The 24436-nt window shown below is 45.9% G+C and overlaps 1 protein-coding gene across 1 annotated transcript in view; it reads left to right on the top strand.

Moving 5' to 3' along the window:
- Nucleotides 1-24436, top strand: part of Disc1 (DISC1 scaffold protein) — a 173269-nt gene that overhangs the window by 46062 nt on the left and 102771 nt on the right. Inside the window, exons 6-8 of the mRNA XM_035441703.1 lie at nucleotides 10674-10728; nucleotides 14692-14794; nucleotides 23661-23849. Coding sequence (XP_035297594.1) covers nucleotides 10674-10728; nucleotides 14692-14794; nucleotides 23661-23849 — 347 coding nt within the window. The remainder of the gene's footprint in view (nucleotides 1-10673; nucleotides 10729-14691; nucleotides 14795-23660; nucleotides 23850-24436) is intronic.

Raw genomic sequence — 24436 nt, forward strand, 5'->3', positions numbered from 1 at the left:
TGGAGAGGACAATAAAGTATGTGTGACACGGGAAAGGTGATTGTCCCTTAGGGTCATAGATTTGTTAACTTAGACAGCAGGATGATGGCAGGGGCTTGGAGGAGCGTTTGGGCCCATGTGACAGCTCATGTACCCTTCTATAGGTCTCAGAGGAAGTGAAGAATACCACATGATGAACAGTCTACAGCACACAGACCTGCAGCCAGGTGCTAATTCCTGGGTGGCACAGGAGGGGAGGGGGTCCTTTATTCCAAGGAAGGAATGTGTTAGCCTAGAGCCTGAGGGGCAGGAGTGTATTTCTTTGGTGGGTGTTATAGGGTGGGGATGTGCTGCCTTTACCTCTCTGATATCTTGGAGTCTGGTAACTTAGCCCAGTAGACTTACTTTGGGGAAATGAGGATTATGACGCCTGCCATTCTCCAGGAATCAGGTACCCGGGAGCCTGGGGAGGCCAGGGAGTCTGTTAGGGGGTTGCAGATTTAAGGGCTCTTGGTGGGGGTATGCCATTTCCTGTACAGCAGTCATGAAAAAGGGGGTTGCTGCAGACTGACAGGACCTGATCAGCCCCTAGCTCAAATCTAACTCCATGGAAATGCAGAGTGTGAGGGTGGAAGGGTTCCAGTGGAGAGCAGGGGTGGGGGTGGGGGTGGGGGGAGACAGAAAGAGTCTTACTGGAATTGTTAGGATCTGAGTGTGGGCCTTGGCAGCTGAGCACCTGTCCTCAGTAGGGCAGTTAAAGAGACGGTTAATAATGAAAGCAGAGAAAGGGATTTAGTCAATGTGGCCCTGTTGGGAAGGGGAACAGAGGGGTGTGGTGACCCCCAAGTCCATCATTAGGGTCCTCTCGGGACACTTAGGTTTAGAGAGGGCAAGTGTGTGCATGGCTAAACAGTGCTGGTCAAGATGTGGTCCCGCCCATCACTGACACATCCTTCTCAACTCCAGTCTGTCTTGCAGGTTGTCAGAACTGGGTGACATCTTTCTAGCAGACGAGTTCCCTCTGGCTGTCTTCAGCCTTTTCTTTATCCCATTGTGAGACTCCTGATAGCCAAAATCTGATGGCCAAAGGAAGGGACATAAGCGCTTCCTTGGAATATCTTCATTCCTGTCAGTACATGTAGAAGGAGGGGGAACATGAGGAGCAGATTGACCAAAGCTAAGCATGCATGAATACACCATATGCTAATTAAAAATGAAATTTAAAAAAGTGTTAGAGTCTTACCTGAAATCCCAATCCCTGGGCTTGAAAAACAAGCTTTTGAGTTGTCTTAAATTAAAAAAAAATGATTTTAATTTATTTTATCTGTACGACTGTTTTGCCTGCATGTATATCCTTGTATCTCATGCATGCCTGGTGCCCACAGAGGTCAGAAGAGGGTATTGAGTCCTTGGTACAGGTGGTTGTGAGCCACCATGTCAGTGCTGGCAACGGAACCTAGGTCCTCTGCAGGAGCAGCAGGTGTCCTTAGCCACCGAGTCACCTCTCCAGCCTCTGAAGTTGTCTTTTGTCCTGTAAGACCTCCTTTGTGTCTGGAAGGAACTTGCTGCTCGTTCCATCCCAGGCTGGCTCCATTAACTCTGTAGGTGATAGGGCTGGGATGTAAGGGAGGAACAGGGACGGTGAAGAAAGGAAAAGGGGATAGAAGAGGGAGGTGGCAGTTTCCACTGTTTTCTGAGGGCTGCATCTATGTGTGCATGCTCTGCCTACTTGGCATAGGAGGAGGGGTGTGGTGATCCAAGCTCATTGCTCTCCAGTGCTGCCAGCTGCATCTCCCCGGCTGTGCTTCACACTGTGCAGCCTGGGACCTTGTCTAGCGTGCATCTGGCTCCCTGCACATCGAGATGAGGCTAATTGTAGTAATAACAGCAGCAGGCTGGTGCGAGGCTTTCTGGCATTCTTCAGGGATGCTTGGCTGCTTACGTTGGTCTGTGGTTGAGTTCTTCATCATTCAGCTCCTGGGACTTTTCATGCTTCGTGTGAAATGTGTTCTGGCAGCTCATGGATGACCTGTCTCTGGTTGTACATTTGGAAGAAACATGTCGCATCTTTTTACAAACTGTTGGCACAAACTGTGAAACTCTCCAATTCCCGGCTTATAGCAAATCTGGCTGGGTTTCGCTTGGAGAGTCTGGACGCTTCCGTAGCACAGCTGGGCTGGGGAGGGTGCCGGGAAGGCAGAAGCCAAGCCTGCGTGGCTCTTTCCTCTGTAGCTGACTGCCCAGAGGCTCTGTGGTGAGACACTGAGCTGGGGTGGGTGCTGCACAGGGTGGCTTGGGCATCCCCATCACATTGAAGTCAGATCCCACAACTGGGTTAGGGCTTCTTGCAAGCCGGATTCAAACTAGTGAAAGTCAGCAGGTCACAACTGACTGGAAACAAAAATCTGTCATCTTCTGTCCCTCAGATTGATATCATACTCAAGTGGGGAAACCTAGGGTAGCAACAAGGCTGGCATTGGAAGACAGACCCCCGAATCAGGGAAGTTCAGCAGAGAATCCCTAAGAGAGTTGTGTGGGAACAGCCAGGTATAAGAACCTGTCCCATTACTGCACCCAAAGGATGTTGGGAGGTCATACCTACCTATGAAATTGCACAGTATGCTGGGGCAGCCCTTAGGCAAGGAACAGTCTCCAATCTGTGCCCCATTTTTGGGTGTGCCTAGTATTGTTTAACCTTCACTTCTGGGCTCTGTTTGGATTCTCTGCCTCTGCCTCCCCCCTGAGTGGTTTGTCAAGGATAATGACCTCTGAGGCCTGAAAGCATCTGAACACACCTGGAGGAAGACGAGGGTTTCTTGATGCCAGGACTATGTTCGATGAGACTCTTTGTCCTTCCAATCTTCCTCTTTTTGTTCCTCCTCCCCTCCCCGATTCCTTCTTGCCTTCCTCCTTCATTTCCTCAAACACCTTGCTTTCTAAGAACTCATGTGGTAGGGAAATATCTGCCAAGAAAGTAAATATGGCAGCAGTAGTGCACAGGAATGTAAGACTTCTGTGAGGGAGAGCCCTTAGTGTTTGGAACCATTGTAGTTACTTTTCTATGGCTGTGATAAAATACCATGACATAAGAACTTGGAGGAAAATAAGGGTTTATTTTAGTTTATGATTCCAGAAGGTTAGAGTTCATCATGGCAGGGAAGATGTGGCAACAGGCAGGAGCAAGAAGCCGGCTGATCACATTTCAGCCACACATAGGAAACTGAGAATGAGAACAGGAAGTAGGGCAAAGCTATAACCCCTCAGAGCCCACCCATAGTGATGTACTTCCTCCAGCATGGCTCTACTTCCCAAAGGTTCTGCAACTTTCCCAAACAGGATAGAGGGAGGGAGGAAGAGAAAGAGGAGGAAGGGAAGGGAGGGGAGGGAGGGAGGGAGGGAGAGAGGGAGAAATAAAGAAAACACAGGTGAACCAAAAGAGACCAGTGCACATGAGACCAGGCTCCTCCGAGAGCAACTGAAGGAATCCAGAAATTCTGTCTGGATCCAATGTACCCCAGCTGCTGGGCAATCAGCAGCCCTAGAGGTGACATTTCGAGCCTGGGTGAAGGGACCAGACCCTCACCCAGCCCCCTGCTTTAGCAGCCATGACAGGCTGCAGAAAAGACTCAGCAAAATGTGCTGAGCTTCCCGACCTTGCCTGTCCTCCCAGGCACCAGGAGGTCAGATATCCTTGGATGTGCTTTATGGGGCTTTAAGGTAAAAGTGACATAACAGTGACTTGCAGAGCATAGCAACTGCCTTGGGAGGGCCTATAGGCCATAACAACCAGTTGACCAATCAACACAGGACAGGTCGTCCAAGCCCGGAAGTGCATCAATCCTGAGACTGTTGCCTACCCCTAGACACTCCCCTTGCATATCCCAATAAATTTCCCGCCTCTCCCTTGGGATCCTTCTCACATCAGCTGCTGTGTTAGACAGATGAAGGGCCTGAGTTAATGGCATTAACTTGTTAAACAATAAAAGGCTCTTTGCTTTTGCATTGGAATGGGTCTCTTGGTGATTTTGGGGTTAAGAATTTGGGCACAACAGGGGTCCTCAGATGATCTCTGAGGAAGTGTCCACCCAAGCAGAGATGCATGGTTTTCTGCTGTGTAATCCCCTGGACTCCACACTTCCCCAGTGCTTCAGATTAAAGCTTGAAGAAAAGTTCAGGCCAGCTTATTAAATTAACAGCTGAACATTTCTCAAGGTGATAACGATGGGAAACTAAAAAATGAAACCAATTAGAAGAGAGACTTTTAGTGTAACCCTGTGCATCCTGTGCATCCAAGGTGTTGCAGAGAGAAAGACCTGGTTGAATTGGCACTTGGAGGATCTGGAAACGCCAATAAACACCAAGCTACCTGTGGAGGATAAAGTGTGAGGGGCTCAGTCAGGAAAGTGCTTGCCGTGCAAGCATGAGGACCTGAGTTCAGATCCCTGGTATCCGTGTAAATGTGTGTACCTGTAATCCTAGCACTGGAGAGGCAGAGGCAGGACCCATGTAAAAGTGTGTACCTGTAATGCCAGCACTGGAGAGACAGAGGCAGGACCCATGTAAAAGTGTGTACTTCTAATTCCAGCGCTGGAGAGGCAGAGGCAGGACCCTTATAAAATTGTGTACCTGTAATCCCAGCACTGGAGAGGCAGAGGTAGGACCCATGTAAAAATGTGTACCTGTAATCCCAGTACTGGAGAGGCAGAGGCAGGAGAATCCAAGGGGCCTGCTGGCCAACTAGCCTAGCCAAGTTGGAGACTTTAGGATCAATGAGAGATTCTGTCTCAAAACATGAGGTAGACAGTGACTGAGGAAGACATTTAATGTCAGCCTCTCCCCTCTATAGGCATCTGCACACATGTGCACATACATGAACACTGTACATATACCACCCTGTACACTCACAAAGGAAATAAAACTTGGGTTTTGGTGGAAGTGGATATAGATGTAAGCTATGCCTGAGAAATGTCAAACTGTTTACTAATGTGATGGCAGTTACAGAGAGAAGGCATGGGTGTGTGCACATATGGCTATATTTATACATGTATGCTTATGTTTGTGTATATTTGTGCATGTGTTTGTACATGGAGGTGGATAGTGTGTGCATGTGTATATGTGTTTGTCAATGTGTATACATATGTGTGTATATGTTGGTTTGTATGTGTATGTGTTCTTTTCCTTACTCAAACTGTCAAATTCAAGAGAGATGAGAAAAATCCAGTAAATTGAGTATTGCCTCCTTTGCTTAGTGCCTCTACCTCCAGGGAAGATGGAAAATCCGTGTATTATGCCTGTCTCCCCAACTTGTTATACTTTAAGGAAAACTTATGTATGGTTTATCTTATTAAAAGAGTTCGTGGCCCATCACTGAGGAGGCAGAGGCAGGTGAATGGATCTCTGTGAGTTTAAGGCCAGCTTGGTCTACATACTAAGTATCAGGCCAGCCAGGGATACATAGGAAAATCCTATCTCAAAAAATCAAATACATAAAAAAGAAAAAAAGTCACAGTCCTACAACACATTATCCTAGTGCCACTCTGCTGGGTTGGCAGAAGCTGGACTTTTTGAATGAGACTCGGGATAACGGAGTGTGGCATCCCAGTTCAAGTTTAGATGCAAGGAAAGGGCTTTGGAGTTCAGAGAAAGAACCAGAAAGGACGTTGTGGTAGTTTGAATGTAATTGCCTCTCATAAGCTCATAGGGAGTGTTGCTACTAGGAAGTGTGGCTTTATTGGAGTAGGTGTGGCCTTGTTGGAGGAAGTGTGTCACTGTGGGGATGGGCTTTGAGCTCTCTTTTGTTTAAGCTTTGCTTTGTCACAATCCATTTCCTGTTGTCTTCTGATCAAGATGTAGCCAGCATCATGTGTACTTGCATCATGTTCCCCGCCATGATAACAGACTGAACCTCTGAAATGAAAGCTGCCACCTCAAATGTTTCCCTTTATAAGAGTTATTGTGGTCATGGTGTCTCTTCCCAGCAATAGAAACCCTAACAAAGACAGAGGTGGATCACAAAGGTTCTCCAAATACAGAGGAAGCATCCAGAAGGAGGCTCAAGAGTCAGCATTTCCCTGCTGGTTCACTGTGACCCTTACATAGTAAGGCAGACATCAGCTGTAATAGTTCTCTCTAGTTAAAGTGTGTGCACCTGATTGCCTACAGATTCTGTGAAGTATGGTTTGCTGTCATACAGGCAAGCTGGGTGTCTGGGTGATGTGTTAGGAGACCTTTATCCACCTCTGGGAGCACAGATGTGCATGTCCTTTGCCTTACTGTCCGGCTGTCAGCTCTGTCACCCAAGTGGAAAAAGAGGACATTCTCAGCAAAGCTGGCACATGGGTACTGGACACCTGCCTCTTGGCATGAATCTTTGTCCACTGTACCAAACTGCCTGTCCCAGCAGCACAGGCTCAGCTAACCAGCCCCTGACAAGATTGTAAGGAGCAGGACTGATGCGTTTTTTGCATCCTGTCTTGCCTCAGTGAGCTATCCCAAGTCTAGAGGAATTCAGGACACTTTTGTCATCTGTGCCCCACAGCTGTCCTACTGGTGATGTGTGACATTATCAGCAGTGAGGACATAAGGGCTCCAGGAGGGAAAAGGCCAAGTGGATAAATCCTCACTTCCTACAGCAGCTTCCCTTGTCACTTTCTGACCCACTTGTCCTCTGTGGAAGGCCAAAGGACTAAGCAGTAATTGGCAAGGTTGTTAATGTCAACAGAGTCCCGTTTTCTGTTCAGTTGAAGACCCAAAGTAGCCTCCATGCTTGGCGTAGCTGTCACTGTGCCCTTTCTGTCATTTCTCGTTTGCTTTGGGAACAGTCTGTCATTCTTAAACTAAATTTTGCTCAACAAGGAAGGTTGTGGAATTGGGGTGTGGGGAGAGAAAGGACACAGAGAAGACAGGGGATGAGGACATTCCACTCGCATAGCTTTATATAAAAGTCAGACTATCACACAGGCAATTCTGGGGATAAAGCTGTTTGCTGGGGTGGCAGTAAGACCACTGCACTGAAAAACAACTCTCCCTAACCTCCCTGTCTTCTTCCTTCCTCCTGCCTTCCTCTTCTCTTCCCCCTTTTCCCCTCCCTCCCTCTTCCTCTCCCTCTCTTCCTTTTTTCCTTGCTCCCCGCCCCCTGAAAAATCAGTGTGCAGGCCCTGAATAACACATAAGATTAATCTTAGTGGAAACTGAGGATCTTGTGTGTGTGTGTGAGTTCGCTTGGGCTTCCATAGCAGCAGAGATGGGAAGGCTTGACAGCTGCTCACTGTCCTGGAGTGGAGGCTGGAGTCCGGGATCAAGAAGCCTGATTTGTATCCTGAGGGCATCTGCCATGTATCCTCACAGGAAGTTCCTCTGTCCCCCTCCTCTCCCCTCCCCCTTCCCCTTCCTTCTCTCTCCCTCTTCCTTCTCCTTCTTCATGTGTGCATGATTGTGTGTGTGTGAGTGTGAGTGTGTGTGTGTGAGTGTGTGAGTGTGTGAGTGTGTGTGTGTGTGAGTGTGTGAGTGTGTGTGTGTGTGTGTGTGTGTGTGTGTGTGTGAGTGTTTTCCACAGTAGCTGTCTACCTTATTTTTGGAGCTCACTAAATCTCAAGCATATACATCACACCTGATGTTAAAAATATTTTTATTTCACCTTATGTGTATGGATGTTTTGCCTTCATGTTTGTTTATGTACAACATACATGCCGTGTGCAGAGGGGCAAGAAGAAGGTGTCAGATACCCTGAATCTGGAGTTACTGACAGCTGTAAGTTGCCGTGTGGATGCTGGGAGTTGAACCTGGGTCTTCTGGAAGAGCAACCAATGTTCTTAACTGTTGAGTGGTCTGTACAATCCCATGACTTTTGTAAATACCTGGTCTGTGTGTGAAATTCAGGTTTTCATGCTTGTGTGCCAAACACTTTCCCAGCTAAGACATCTCCCCAGCTCTTGACTGTTATTTCTAAGAATGAAGAGGTTACTTTCTATTAATGGAGTCATCTGGGTAGACAACTTCTGAATCCCAGTGCAGTATCCTTTGATCTGAAGGGGTAGCTCATGGTTTGTTTGTTTATTGAGACAAGATCTCACATAGCCCAGGTGGGCCTCCAATGTGCTATATGGCCAAGGATGACCTTGAAGCCAAGGATGACCTTGAACTCCCACTCCTCCTTCTTCCACCTTCCCAGTGCTGGAACCACAGGCATGAATCACCACACCCAGATCTGAAGGGATGGTTTTTATTTGTCATGAACAATATGTAATCTTATCGAAACAGCAACAAGCTTTGTGACCAACATGCACAGAACCCTTGTCAACATTTAACTGGCATAATGTGTTTTCAATGGGTATTCCTGTTAGTATTCAGACATCTGTACTGGCCTGTCCTTGGGGTTCTGACAGGATATGCCCTCAGCTGCAGCCACTAAGAGCACCAGGGACAGACCAGTACAGATGTCTGAATACTAACAGTTCCTGCTCCTGGGGACTGCAGTGTGGTGGTAGCAGCATCACATATGAGTGGAGTTAACATGGCTCACTGTACTTCAGATGCCACTGTCCTGTTAGAACAGATCCTCTGCTATCTATATTGTCCTTTGGGTTCTGAGAAATGCTAAATATAGCTTGAAAACTGCTAGTGCAATACACACGGATGATTCATAGTCTTCTCCCCTCTCCACATTGCTTCTGTTCTGTGGATCCCCCGGGGATACAACTAATGTTAATATTAGCCTGAGCAACACATAATTAGGAAAATAAATCTACTGAAAAAAAGCAATATAGCATAAATTAAATAAATTAAGTATAAATCAAATCTGATATAAAACAATGCATTCAATTATCCGCATCACTACCTCCTCCTCTCACAGAGATATTTGAGTTGAAGCTTATTTTCCTTCTAGGGTAAGGTCAGATCAGAGCCCAGAGCAACAATAGGAGTCCACCCTTGGTAAGGATGTACCTGATCTTCTTTTCACTGGGGTCATGGGACATTTGCTAAAGGTGCTGTGCTTGAGGCCAGATCAGTCTTAGACTCAGGAAGAGAGTCTGCTCTCTGCTTTAATATGTAAACTCATGAGCTAGTTTTTCAGCATGTTTGGGATTATATATTGTGTTGATATATATATATATATATATATATATCAGCATAGCAAGTAGAACAGCACAATCTATTGATCAAAAAGGTTCTATTATGTGGGGAGCCACTGATTAAGAGGGAACTAGCTGCGGGGCTGAGGATGTAGCTCAGTTGGTATGCAGCAAACTCTAAGTTAGACCCCTAGCACCATGAAAAAGCTTAGTGTCATGGTGCACTCTTGTAATCCCAGCACCCAGGATACAGGTGCTGGGATTTCAAGGTCATCCTGTGCTATATTGTGAGTTCAAGGCTAGCCTGATCTATAAGAAGCCCTGTCAAAAAGCAAAACAAGCAAGCAAACAAAAATGTACTGTTTGAATAGACTGTAGTGAGCCTGGCAGAGGAAGGAAACACACTCTTGCTGAAGAAGGGTTACAAGTGTGATAGCAGGCTCCAGAGCCAGTGCTGCTTCTAGAACCAAGCCGTGCTTCACAAAGTTCTGCCCTTCTCTCTGCAGCAGCCCAAGTGGTCTGTCCTGTCTTGTTCTCCACATAAGCTGACATCCAGACTGACCTTCCCTCACAATGGCCTGTCTCCATCTAACCAAGGTCGGCAGTGCTTCCCCCAAGGCCTATCTGTGCACTCATGTTTGCCAGATGGTGACTCCTGACTCAGAAGAGGCTGTGGCCACGTGCCGTGCTCCTCGCCTGTGCTCACTGTCTACGTTTGGGTTGATTTCACTCTTTCCAGTAGTCCCTCATCTGGTACAGTTTACAAATGAGAAAGCTGGCAGGTGCCTGCCACAGTGTCTAGGAGCTTGCAACCCCAGCTTGCCTAGGTTTCAGAAATCATAAATGTGTAGAGATGATAACATCCCTCAACAGGTCTTATAGCCAGAGAAGAACCCCTACATGCATCTACTGGTGGTAGCTTATCTCTGAATTACACTTTGCTCTCCCTGGTGTGGAAGGTTTTTCTGGAATCCCCATCCCCTGCATAGACTCTGGAAACTGGGACCTTTTCCTCTTGCAGACTACCCTGTATCAAGCAAGCACTGCCCCCACTCCCTGACTGTCCCTGATGGGTTGGAAGAATAAGCAAGGCTTACATCCACAGAATGGTGGGCTCTAGACAGGGTGTTCTCATTGCTCCCGGTGTACCCACTCCCTGAGCTTTTCTCATGAGAGAGTGAGCCCAGCGGATGGATGCTGTTCACTTGGAACTTACAGTCTGGGGGGACATTGTATGAATAAGCTAGTATATGTAGAGACTCACAGGCATGTCCAATCTTTAACTATGTCAGACTATTATCACAAGGTTCATATAACAAATTCCAAATATACCCCATGGTGTTTTAAGTGACTTTATGAGCACTCATAGTTATCCTGGTGTGCCACAGGTTGGACACACCGGAGAGAAGGAATGCCAGCTGACCCAGTCAAGTCATTCTTGAGAACTATGAAATATGTATGTCTGTCTACTTTCATGGAGGCATTCCTTCTTGAATTGTTGACCTGCCCACTCAGATGCTAACAGTTCCTTGGGTAATAGAAGGTTCTAATTGGTAGTGTCTTACATGTATAGAGCTCCACCTTGGTGTCAAGAAGACCAACATTCTGCTCTAATCCTTCTAGCCTCCAGGAAAGGACAAAATCACTGAACTTGGCTGTTAGAGAAATCACCGCTCAGGTAAGCCCACCCTCCTCCCATTTTCTTCTAACCTAATTTCATATCCAGATCACCAACAGCTTGGGCTTTAGAGGAAATGGACTTTGTGGAGACATTTCCCAGACTGTGGCAGAGAAGAAGAGCTGGGGAGAGGGAGCTGCTGCTTCCATGGGAGTCTCCACTCATGGTCACTTCCAAATGGACTGCTGACCTTGGCTTCAGAAGGGGTTTTAGTCCAGAGGCTGGGAAAGGACCGTGTTGGGATGCTTGCATGCCTTTGTATAACTCATAATTGCAATCTCAGCATTCCAGAGGCAGAAAGGTCAAAGGATTCAAGGCCAGCCTGATGAGCTACATAGCAAGATATTGTCACAAACAAATGAGTGGACAAACAAGGGTTTTAGGAGGGAAGAAGTTTGCTTCTCCTGGGAGTTCAAGTTCAGGCTTCTCAAAATGGAAATGGTTTAGCGGATGCAATGTTTTGCTTTGTTTTTAAGTTTTCCGGATCATTTTGCTAATGTTATTTGTTGTCTGTATTTGTTACTTTCCTCACTGTGTGACAAAAATACTGGACAAAGCATCTTAAGGGAGGGTTTATTCCGGCTCACAGTTTGAGGGTACAGTCCATCATAGTGGGGGAAAGCATGGAGTGTGAGGCAGCTGGTCACATGGTATTCACAGTCAAGAAGCAGAGAGATGAATGCTGGAGCTCAGCTCATCTTCTCATTTTTATTCAGTCCAGGATGCAGCCCATGGGATGGTACAACCCACATTTAAGGTGTGTCTTCCCAACTCCCTTACCCAATCTTGAAGACATGTTCAGAGACAGCCTCTGAGGTGGTCCTAGGTCCTGTCAAGTTGATCTCTGTCTTTGTGTTCTTCAATCGCAAAGCACTGAGGCTGGGCAGCTCTCAGGGCTGGAAGGCTGAGGACCAGGTGCCAGCATGGCCAGGTTCTGGTGGGGATCTCTTATCAGGCACAGATGCCAGCTCCATGCTGTGTCCTCAAATGATGGAGAGAGAGAAGAGGAGGCCGCTCTGAGGTCTCATTATTATTATTATTATTATTATTATTATTATTATTATTATTATTGTGTGTGTGTGTGTGTGTGTGTGTGTGTGTGTGTGTGTGTGTGTGTGTGTGTGTGTGTACCTGGAGGACAGTCATAGGTGTTCTATTTAGGAATGCCATCTGCCTCCTTTGATAGGCTCCCTCATTGGCCTGGAGCTTACTGATTAGGCTACACTGGCTGTCCTCAAGCTGCAGGGATCCTCTTGTCTCTACTTCTCCAGCTCTGGGATTACAAGTTTGTGCCATAATGTGCAACTTTTTACATGGGCTCTGTGGATCCAGCTCAGGTCCCCTTGTTTACAAAGCAAACACTTTTACTGACTGAGCACCATCCCCCCAGGGCCCTTTTCTAAAGGTACCCATGCTTTCATAAGATTCTACCCTTAGGTTACTTCCCAGAGCCCCACCTCCTAATCCCATCTTCATACTGCAGCTGAAGATCTCAGCATATGGACTTTTGGGGGACACAAGCATTCACACCATTGCACATCCCATCTCCAAGATATTTATAGTCAACTTATAATGACTTTGCTTTTCTATCAAATTAAGGAGCCCGTGCCTTAGATTTTAAAATGTAAATGTAAAACTTCCGTTCTTTAATGAGTTCCCCAGGGGCTAATTTTATTTGTAAATAAGGAAGACATGCAGATTTTTCTGGGGTGGGTATGTGTATATTACATTGGACATATGTGAGCATTGGAGGCTATGTCACCAAACTGACTCGTTACCTGGGAAGTCTAACCTTAATCCTAACCAAACTCTAACTCCTGATGACTGATAAGTGACCATGAGGCAAGAGGCTTAGCTCAACAAACACACACACACACACACACACACACACACACACACACACACACACACGCCAGAGAGGGGGGAGAGAGAGAGAGAGAGAGAGAGAGAGAGAGAGAGAGAGAGAGAGAGAGAGAGAGAGAGAGATGCTCAACCCCTGTACTTTTCAGAGTGAGATGCAACCTTCCTTATACTCATTACATTTCTTGGTTCTCATGGGTTACCCAAACCAAAGGTAATTAAGGGATAAATGAGATGGAAATAGTTAGAAATAATTGGGATATCTAGAGATTGCTAGATATTATATTATATCCAGCAGAGACTGAAAGAGTGCAATTTAATCAGAAAATTTAGAAAGGCAGTTTCATATTAATAGTGTAGCTTGAATGATGGGCTTTCTCAGCAAAGGAGAAACTGACCTAATTATGATTAAGAGACACTGTTAACTAAAATCAGAAATGTTAGACATGGATTAGATGAGACCTGAGAATTCTGGTTGGTATCACAGAGTTAACTGATGAGTCCTTGACCTTCCAGAGATGACAGTTGTAGGTGGAAGGATGGGTGGGGGCTGTCATGGAGCATTGAACCAACTGAGACAGGGCCAGGGGAAGCGGCCCTGGACATCTTCCCTTTAGTTCTTAGTTCTACATCCTCCCAAATCCCAGGACTCCTGAAAGAGCCTCAAGGTGTATGACTGATGTGAGGATGAACAGTTTGTGCTGGCTTTGGTGCAGAGGCCGACTGACTGTGCCTGCTGTGAGTTTCACAAAGCAAAGTTGGAAAATCCATCCCAGGCACAGAGGGGCAATGAACCACAGCAGCCTGCAGAGTGTTTTGGGACTGGGTGAGGTCTGCTTTGATTCTGATGGTAGCTTCTGTTTGATCGCAGTTGGCTGTACCCCTCAAGATGTAGACTGAGTGGGGGAGATGGAATCCCATGTCTTCTGTGCGCTCTCAGTCCAAGTGAACTGATTATTTTCAGTTCCCGAATGGGATTGCATATATTTTTATTTTGGCAATAAATAAATAAATGATTCTTGGGGGTTACATCCTCTGTGGACTTCCCCAAAATGCCTACCGTTTTTATCCCTACAGAAACTGTGTTGAGCACTTTTGGTGAACTGAAAATATAAGTATTTCACTAATCTGAATATAGATAGCAGATTAATAAGAGCTTTTAGTCTTAAGTAAGAGAAAAACTGTGATGTTTTAGTCTCAATATAAAAAATAACCTAAAGGGATTTGGGAAGCCAGACTGAGGTTGAAGACTTTTGTTGTTTTTGAAATTCAAAGTAAAACAGGCAGTGTGTGAGGAAGAAACACATAGGTGGTGTGTGCGGAGTCCAGGGACACTTGATAACTCACAAGTCTTCCTGATGGCATCATGTCTGGACTCTCCAGCAAGTATCTGCCCCTCTAGTCTCCAGAGTCTTCTAGTAATGACATTTGGCAGGTTCCTCTGACCTTGATGTCAAATGCCACATCTAAGTTGACTGCCTACTGTGTGCCAGACAGATCAGAGTCCCTACTCATGGACAGCTGGCATCATTGTAGAGAGATGGGAGGAGACAGAGGAATAAAAGCTGGGGAGGAAGCCAGAGAAGAATGGGTGAAGGAAAGGGACAGGAAATCAGCAAGGCCTTTCCTCCCAGGGCACCATGGGGCATATATCCCAGGGCTGTGAGGGTTGAGTGCTCAGGCAGGAGTAATGAATGAGCTCCCACCAGCCTGTGAGGACCAGGGGTGTGCTGAGGGCCAAGCCAGTGGCAGCCTCTCTTCCTCCTTCCTAGCCTCTTCCTTCCTTCCCTTCCTCTTCTCTCTGTTTGCCCCCTCCTCTCTCTACTCTTTCCCCTCCTCCTCTTCTCCTTCCCTCCTCTCCTCTCCTTTTTGCCTCTACTCCCTTTCCTTTTCCTTCTCTCCTGTCCCCTCTCCTCCTCTTCCTTCTTGCTCCCCTCTTCCTTCTTTGCTGTCTTTCTAATCCCATTGCTTCCTAAGCCCCGCCTTCTGCTTATTCTCTATCAATCAGCTCAGCGACTTAGAAACCCAGACCCCTCAGACCAGGTTCCCTCTGTCATCTGGTTGGTAACAATGGACTCTGATTCCTGCCATTTCTCCTTGTAGGTGTGCTCAGGTGAGAGGCTGTGCAGCTCTCTGAGGAGGAGACTCAGTGACCTTGACACCAGTCTGCCTGCCTTGCTGGAAGCCAAGATGCTGGCCATATCAGGTAACTGTCAAGGTGCTCATATTTTGTCATTGATTAACATGTGGAAGTCATCCCAGCTATTTGGGAGGCTGATGCAGGAGGATTGCAAGGTCAGCGCCTGGTCTTGTGAATTCTAAGCCAGTTTGAGTGATTTGGAGAGACTGTCTCAAAATAAGTTCAGAGAAATGGAGAGGGAGCCTGATGGTAGAGCACTTGCCTAGCATGTGCAAAGTCCCAGGCTCAAGGTCAGTGCCTAGCACACACACACACACACACACACACACACACACACACACACACACACACACACACCAAGAAAGCTGGACTTAGAACATGGTAGTGTCTCAGATCACAGCCTCTTCATGCCAGCAGCTCTTCGTGGATAGGTTTCTGCCTATGCATATAGCTTGAGAACATAAACATATAGTATCTTGCTGTGTCATTTGATTACTATTTTCAGATACTCCCCTACACACACACACACACACACACACACACACACACACACACACACACACACACAGGCATTTTGCTGTTTGACTTGATATTTGTAATAGCAGTGTTAGGCAGGTGGAAAGGCGACTAAGAGCCCATCGGAGAGGTGGGGTGATCAAGGCTGTGGGTTATGTCCTTTTAGCAGATTCATGGATTTAGCAGACCAGTGGCTGGTGTCCAGACTCCCCTGGGTGTGATGGGTGGATCTTTAGCTCAGTTATGTAAATGACAGCCTTGAAGAGATCTCTGAGATTTACAGGCTGGATGAACGTTCAGTCCATAGGCTTCAGGGGAATCAGAATTAAACAGGAAGGTGTAATAATTACACATATGGGTTTTCAATGGTGTTTTAAGAAGGAGCGTGGTGCCTGGCAGCTTCTGTTCCTCACGTCGTTAAACACTAATGCTGCAGCTAACGAGCCACTTGGTCCCCGATGCAGCCAAGCGTGGCATTTACAACCCTAGAACATGGTGGGTGAGCGTGCGGCCTGCCTCGTAACTGCCTCCCGTGCCACTTAGTTGGAGTTATGGCCTCATTTGCAGAGAGGGAACAAAAGAAGATGGAATGAGTCTTGTCTCCGAGTTAGGGTTTTGCTTTTCTTAGTCGAGAACAGGTGGGTGAGCCTCTGTGGAACCTAGGGGAAGAAAGGAGTGTGACCCAAGAGTCAGAATTCCCTTACTCCATCATCAACAGCCTGTCTTCAGAAGCCCAGAGAAAATCTTTAAACTTTTTAGAAAAAGATAATTTATTTCTATATGTAAACATGTGTGTCTGTGTGTGGGTATGTGCACATATGTACACATGTGCACAGCTAGAGACTGAAGATGGCATACTGCAGACTGGCATGGGGTTTTTAGTGTTAGATCTTTGGCTGGCTGAGGAAACTGGGAAAGCTTCATTGGCTGGGCTGTTTTAAGCCCTCCACCCCTGTCCAGAGCCTGACTCATGATGTGGTGGCCCACCTGCTGTTGCCTGGAGTCCCTAAGGCTGAGGAGCTTCCTTGCTCAGTGTTCCTGTGGCCTGTTCTGAGAGCCTGGAACTAAGCTGGGGTGCAGTCTGGGATTGTTGGCAGCTCTCCCCACTGGGAATTTGAAGGGCATCTGGCTGCTTACAGAGCACCTTTCTTGAGGAACCCTTGCCTGGGGAATGTATAGCCTCATGTCTACCTGTATATCCAGGACCGGGTCCCTCACATAGGAGGCCATTTCATACTGCTGATGACCTCTTCCAGTCTGTGCTGCCTGTCCATTGCTCTGAGTGTGTGTGTGTGTGTGTGTGTGTGTGTGTGTGTGTGTGTGTGTGTGTGACTATGAATATAGTGCTCATAGAGACCAGATATTAGATCCTCTTGAGCTTGAACTGTCTGCAATTGCAGCCATCTGATGTGTGTGCTGGGAGTTGAACTCAGGTCTTTTGGATGTAGCCTGTGTTCTTAACTGCTGAGTCTCTTCTCTAAACCCACAGCCTAGGATATTTCAATGGAAGGCTCAAGCATAGCAATAGGGATGGAAATGAAGCCAGAGGCATTTCATGTTCCATGCAAGCACCCTTCGTTGAGGGATGATTTGTGTCTATGGTCTGACACAAAATGAGAAGAACCAAGTGTAAGTTCAGCACTATCCCATGGACACTTGGAATGGAGAGGTCACTCCCCTGAGTTGAGGTTCTTCAGGCAGAGACCCAGGGGGTCATCAGCACCATTCCTGGGTGATCAGGAAGATTGGTACAGTCTGCAAAAGACAAGCTCTGTGGAGCTTAAAACAAGGTTCTCAGAAAATGACCTCCGGGGACAGGAGAATGGGTCAAACTGATCCTCACTCTCTGTAATATTGGAGGTAAATACCATGATTCAGAGATGCCAAAGAGACAGAAAACGGGAGAATGAGAAACCCAGCCTTGATGTCAGCATACATTGAGTTATGTGACTCTGTGGTTTGTTAAAAAATCTGTGTTTTAAGTGTATTTTCATTTCATTTTATAACTTTAAGTCCACTCTCACTAGACCAGGCTGGCCTTGGAACTTGCCATTCTTCTAACTGAACTGAGGTTTCAAGCATGGTCATCACACTTGTCCAGGATAAACTCTTTTCACTGTTGTCTCAGCAAACCTATGAAGGCCCCCATTCAACTGCCTTGCGGAAGAGCAGGCTGCCAGCAGAGCTGGGTGGTTTTACCCCCAACCAAGAATAAATAGACTGAGGTCAGGGTCATCATTGAGACACCTTCAGATTTGGCCCTGATATTCTGAGTCTTTGGGAGGGGGGGTGGTTCAGGAATGCCTAGAGTGTGCAGAGCAAGTCTTGTCAGGGGCTAGGCTGTGAGTTCAAATTCAAGCACAATGCTATGTGTGGCGGGGTAGCAGTACTCCCTGGCTCCAACTGTGATATTCCTGTCTCTCTGGGGAGCCATCTAAAGTCTCTCCATGTTAAACATTCCTTTCTCCCACCACACATGCCTCCAGGTATTTGGGTCACTGAATGATCCGGGTTTAAAAAATGGTGGAGCTTTGTTAAAGGCCCAGCATTAAAGCATTGATAACTTCAGGGTCTAGGACTTACTTCCAGGATAAGTCACCCCTCCATGTCCTTTGCAGAGGTCTTTTCTTTAGGAATTTTTATAGGAGGAAGTGTACTTTTTTTTCTTTTTCTTTTTAACACAGGTTCTAGGGATCAAACTCAGGTCCTCATGCATGCAAGGCAAACGCTGTACAGACTGTACCATCCGTCTTCCCTGCCTTGTTTTTACCGGTTCTTTGTGGAACACTTTGTCCCCTGTACCTTAACAGTCACTTCTCAGAGGGCTGGGACACTGCCTAGTTCTCTCTTGTGTTGCCTTCATGAGATCAGAAACCATGAGTTTCATTGACAGAATGATGTATGCCATGTGTTCAAACTGGACCTGTGGTGGCTGGATATCCACAGCATTTAGAGGGGTTTGAAATCAACCTCTTAGATAACAAGAAGTAAACAATGTAGTGTTTAAGGGGAAGGGCTACAGATAGATGCCTGGGCTGGAAGCCTGCATGGTGGCTTATTCCTGTGCAACCTTCATCAAGATATGGAATTCTCTAGATTTCAGTTTTCTCAACTGCGAAGCCAAGAAAACAATGTGTATTTCAGTGAATATAAGAAGTTGAACAATGATACCATGCCTTTGGATTAGCATTTTCATGGTGTGTGTTAAAAGAGTTCTTTCAGATGCATTTAGACTTGGAGAAGATCATATACCACTCCTTTAAAAGGACAATGAATTGGTTAAGGTTTTACTCAGTTGCCTTCATCTTCATCATCAAAGGCTTCCTAGACATCTTCCGGTTGTCAATCTCTGAGGTAGATGTTTTCACTCAGCCTCCATCCTCCCAAGTCATCAGATGTATCAGGCTTTTTCTTTTGGGCCACCACCCAGCTCCCAAATCATGACACAGAGACTTCTTATTAGTTATGAATGCTCAGCCTAGCTTAGGCTCTTTTCTGGCTAGCTCTTTTAACCTAAATTAACTTTCTCTTTATCTTCCTTTTGCCTTGGGGCTTTTTACTTTTCTTTCCTTCTGTATTTCTTACTTTCACTGTTTCTCATGTCTGGTTGGCAGTGTCCCTCTCTTTATCGCTCATTCTCTTTTCCTTTCTTTTCGCTCATTCTTTTCTTTCCTATTTATCCTCTCTGTCCACCAGCCCTGCCTATTCTTTTTCCTGCCTTGCTATTGGCCGTTCAGCTTTTCGTTAGACGAATCAGATGCTTTAGGCAGGCAAGGAGAAACAAATGCAACACATGTTTACATAATTAAACACACAGCCTTACATCATTAAACAAAGCAGCATAAACAAATGTAACACACCTTTACACAGTTAAAGGAATACTCTGCTTCACAAACAAATGTAACATATCTTTGTCTAGTTAACATAATATTCTACAACAGAGCTGTTGGCTGCAAAATTTTCCTCCAAGAATAAGTGGTAACTTCTGTAAGGTTTTCTGGTTTTGTGTTTGTGGTGTGCATATGTGTGCATGTGCTCATGTGTGTGCATGTGGGGGCCAGAGATCAATCTCAGATGTTGCTTAGTAACCATATATACCATTATCATTATTATTATTATTATTATTATTATTATTATTATTATTATTTATGTTCTTTTGAGACAAAGTCTTTTACCAGGTCCAGGTCCTAGGGATCCACAGCTAGGCTAGGCTGGATGGTCAGCGAGCCTTAGGGATTCTCCTGTTCCCACCTCTGCAGTGCTGGGATTACAAATGTTCTACCAGACACAGCATTTTACTTGGATGCAATGGGTTGAATTCAAGCCCTATGCTTAGACAGCAAGTGTTTTACTGGCTGAGCCATCTCCCCAGTTTCTGAACTGTCTTCTGTAGGATTTTCTTCCAGGTTGCTCACACCTAGCTTCGTGTTTTTATTTTTTGAAAATCTCTTACATACACATAATATATCTGATCACCTTCACTCCCCCACTATCCCCTCTTATTCCCTTCCACTCCTTCTTTGCCCTTCCTCCTTCTTAACAAGCCACCCTCTGACTTTCATGCCTTTTTTTTTTTTTTTAAAAGGATCCACTGAGTTTAATTAGAGTTGCTTGAATAAGCATGGCTTTGGGGCTACTGGCATATCAATAATTTAACCTGTGGCGACACCTGCAATAAAGGTTCCCTTTCTCCAGTGGCTATTACCATCCAGTAGCGTCTCAGCTAGGGGTGGGCCCATGAGCTCCTCCCCTATCCATGCAGGAATGCGACTGGCTTGATATACTACAGGTCTTGTGCAGGAAACTCCAGCTACTGTGAGTTCCTGAGTGTGATGACCATGTCCAGTCTGGGGTGGGGCAGTGATACAGTTTTAAATGCAAGTTCTTTCCTGATCTCACAAAAACCTGAAGTCAACCGGCCTTACTCAGGTTGGGCCTTGGAACACCAGGCGTCACTGGTGACCACATTCAGCCACAGAGAACAATGGACTCCTCACGTTCTCCTGGATGCTGGCCGCTGGATGACTCCTTCTATCTCAGATGTTCCTGTCAAAACCTGATGCATCTTTGAGTGGACAGAATGGGGTGTAATCTTCCTCCTACAGAGTGAACATGAGGAGGAGAGGCTGATCCTGTGATTTCCTTCTTAGAAAAGTTTTTCATTAGCATATATTATGTACAGTAGTGGGTTTCATTATGACATTTTCATACATGTATATCATGTTCATCTCCCATGCCCTCTCATGTCACTACCCACTCCTGTGATCAACCTCATTCCAAAGAGTCCCCCTTCTACCTTCATTCCCTGTATTATTGTTGTTATTACTATTTATTATTTTATTTCAACTGTATATGTGTTTGGCCTGTATGTGTGTCTGTGAACCACATGTGTGCTTACCTGTGAGGCCACAAGAGGGTGCCAGATCCCCTGAAACTGAAACTGATGTTATAGATGTTTGTGACCCATCATGTGGGTGCTGGGACTTGAACCCAGGTCCTCTGCTAGAACAGCCAGTGCTCTTAACCACTGAGCCATCTTTCCCTCCCTCCCTCCCCCTCTCCCTCCTTTTTTCTTCCCCTTTCCCTCGCTCCCTCCTTTCTTTTGTGGTGAATCAGTGAGTTTCATTAGGATCACTTACAGGAGCACAAGCACCTTGCCAGAGGCTCCAGAGTAAAGCCAATTGGAGCTGTCAAATGGGAGTGTTCCGGGTTGGTGTCTTCAGTCCTCTGTGGACACTCCTGTATGGAAACTTGTTGGACTAAGTGTAGGGATATGTTTAATTTTAGGACAGATTGGCAGATGTGTTCTTGGTGGGGTTACATCTCTGCATGTTTGGGAGTTCAGAGAATTTCACACACACACACACACACACACACACACACACACACACACAGCCCAATGTTGACCATTTTCAGTTTAGCACTTTGTGCCATTTGAATGGGTTGAAATGGGCTCTATGACTTTTATTTACACTCCTGGTGACTAATATTATCCAACATGTTTTCATATGTGTATTGGCCATCTGCCTACGGCCCTTTGTAAAAGGCCTGGTGAGTCTTTGTTCATGTTCAGTGCTGTCGTTGGTGTTAATTGTTGAGATGTAAAAGTGAATCCTTTGTCAGTTATCTGTAGCAAATGATCTGTCCCAGTTTGACTTGACCTCCCCTCCCCTCTCCTTTGCTTTCCCTTACCCACCCCTCCCTAGTTCTTCCCCTCTTTCTTTTCTCATTTCTTGGCTTTTGACAGTTTTAGGTAGTCTAGGCTGGCTGAAAACTTACTGTATAGCTAAAGCTGGCTTTGAATTCCTGATCCTCCTGCCTCCACCTTCCAAGTGCTGGAGTATCAGGTATACCACACTCAGCTCCCCTGCCTTAGCTTCATTTATGTGCTGAAAGCTTATCATCCCAATGAAGCCCATTTATCAGGGTTTTCTTTGATTCTTGTGATCTGTGTCCTCTGCAAAGCTCTGCCTGTTCCAAAGCTAGTACCTTGCTCTGTCTTATTCTCTACTTGTAACTTCATAGTTTGAACTTTGTCTGAGCCCCATGTTTTACCCATGATGTAATTTGTGTGTGGTCTGAGGTATGTATCAGGGTTCACATTGCCCCCATATGAGTAACTAGTTATTTTGGCAACATCTATTGAGATGATTTTTTTTCCCTTGTTGACTTGCTTTGCACTCAGTTGGCTCTTGGAGGACTCACCGTCTCTGGACTTGTGTTGTAACCCATCAGCCAACATGCCTATCTGCTTTCAGATGCACACAGTCCTGATTTATGGTAGTGATAGCTGGGGTCTTAAAATATAGACTGTCCGATTGCTCTGGCTTATCTAGACCTTTGCATTTTCTTTTACAGTTTAGGATGTGCCCATTTATTTCTACCAAAGGGCCTCATGAAATTTTGATAGGAATTGTATTAAATCTATGCATCAATCTGGGGCAAATTGAAACCCTAGGAGTAGCAAGTTTTCCAGTGGACGCTTATAGTTTATCTCCATAATTATTTAAGTCTTATTTCCTCTCAGTAGGTTCTCAAAAGCAGTTTCCACATCTGCATAGGATGCTTTAAATTCTTCCCTACATACTTTTAGTCTTAAAATATGCTGTAAACTATATTTCAGAGAAATTGTCTCACAGTGGCCTGCTGCTGCTGTTAGACACGCAGCTGATTCTTGTACCTGACCTTGCTCCTTGTTGCACTCCAGTCGCTCACCATCTATTTTATTTGGTGCTTTATGGCTTTTCTTTCTTATGCACCAAGCCACCTGTGGTTCCTGCAGCCACCTGCAATTCAGGTGTTATTACGATCATATTTCATAGCACATTTATACCAAATGTGCTCATTTATTTTTCATTTTTTGTTAGGGTCTCTGATGCTATGATAAAAACACTGACCAAAAGATCTTGGGGAAGAAGGGATTTATTTGGCTTATAGATCATAGACCATTACTTAAGAAAGCCAGGGCTGGAGTTCAAGCAGGGATCTGGAGGCAGAGATTGAGGCAGAGACCACAGAGGAGTATCGCTTAGTGGCTTGCTTTCAGGATCCTGTTCAGCTACCTTTTTTCATAGAACCCAGTATACCCTGTCTAAGGAGAGCATCACCCACAGTTGGTTGGGTCCATCTACATCAATAAGCAATCAAGAAAAATGCCACAGACACACCTACAGGACGCTTTGATGGAGTAAATTCCTCAATTCAGTTTCACCCTTCCCAGTTGTGCTAAGAGCAGCCATTATATATGTCATGCATTTTGATAAGGGGAAGGAATTCAATTTAGCTGAAGTCTAACTGCAAGGCCAGTACCTTTCCACCCTGCTGTGCTGTGTCAGCCCTTGGACCTTGGGTATTGAGTGGAGTGATACCTGGGACTTGTCCTGATCCTGCTGGACATCTCTAGGTCATTTTCAGAGGCCCCGAATTTCTAGCGGCATCCCTTTCAGGTGTCCCTAATCTTTTGATATGGCATCAGGATACTGTTGTCCCCAAAATTCATACTCAAGAATCCCACAATTCATTTACAAATCTAGCATGGATGTGGGAGGCACTAAAATGACCCCACACCCATTGGAGGAACCATTGATAAATGATGGCTGCTAAAGGAGGGAGAATCATTTTCCTTTGGGGAAATGGATTCTGGTGGGTTGCTCATGCCTTGGTGGATGGCCTCCACACCCGTGTGCATATGGACTGCACTAATGGGGTTATTAACAACAACGGCAGAGAGATAAGAAATTGGGAGGGAGACAGGGCGTAGGCACTAGAAGGAGGTGGAAGGAGGTAGCCATGGATGGATATGATCAATATGTATTGTATAACTGTATGAAACTTTCAAGAATACAAATACTACTGCAATTCACACGCACACATACACACAATCTTCTTTTCTTCTGTCTCCCACCCTGTACTGCAGGAAGCCACTTCTTTACAGCCAAAGAGCTCACAGAGGAGATTTGGGCACTGTCGTCAGAGCGGGAAGGACTAGAGTTGCTCCTGGGCAGGCTGCTGGCACTCAGCTCCAGGAATGTCAGAAGACTGGGCAGTGTCAAAGAGGACTATATCAGGTGCAGACAGGACCTGGCACTCCAGGAAGCCGCCCACAGTGAGTAGCCCCCAGCCACAGCCTCAGGACAAGTTAGTGATGATGTTATTAGATCATGTGGTCAGATCACCTCACTGCACCTAGCCAGTTCATGGGGGACATTGTTGGCCAGAGCCTTGGACAATGGAGTGGGGTCACCTATCAGCATTTGCTTTGCTCTTGAAATGGGACACTTTCCCTTTCTCTGAAATTTCCCATTTTCTGCTCTGCATTTGCTGCTGAACGTGGTGGGCTGTGGAGCTTCTTCCCTGGGTGCACATCCTGAGTTGAAGGTATCTCCCTGGTCCTGCAAGGATGCAGGTCACAGGCTAATGCTGAGGGAGTGACTCTTCTATTGGGCTATGCTCTGATGTTTGATTCTCTCCCCAGGAGGAAGGACTGGTGTCCTGTACCCAGGTACTGGCATGCCAGAAGGGCTAACACAATATATGCCCTGTGTTCCACTTAAGTTCCACTTAAGAACCGGTGCCACCTGAATGTTCCATAAATTGATGTCAGGGAAGATTAGTGTTCCAAGTCCAAACAAGAAAATGTATCTCCAGCTGGCAGAGGTTAGGCATGCCATTTGGGGATGAACAAACTAGGTT

This window comes from Cricetulus griseus, chromosome 3 (genome assembly GCF_003668045.3).
Source record: "Cricetulus griseus strain 17A/GY chromosome 3, alternate assembly CriGri-PICRH-1.0, whole genome shotgun sequence".
Lineage (NCBI taxonomy): Eukaryota > Metazoa > Chordata > Mammalia > Rodentia > Cricetidae > Cricetulus > Cricetulus griseus.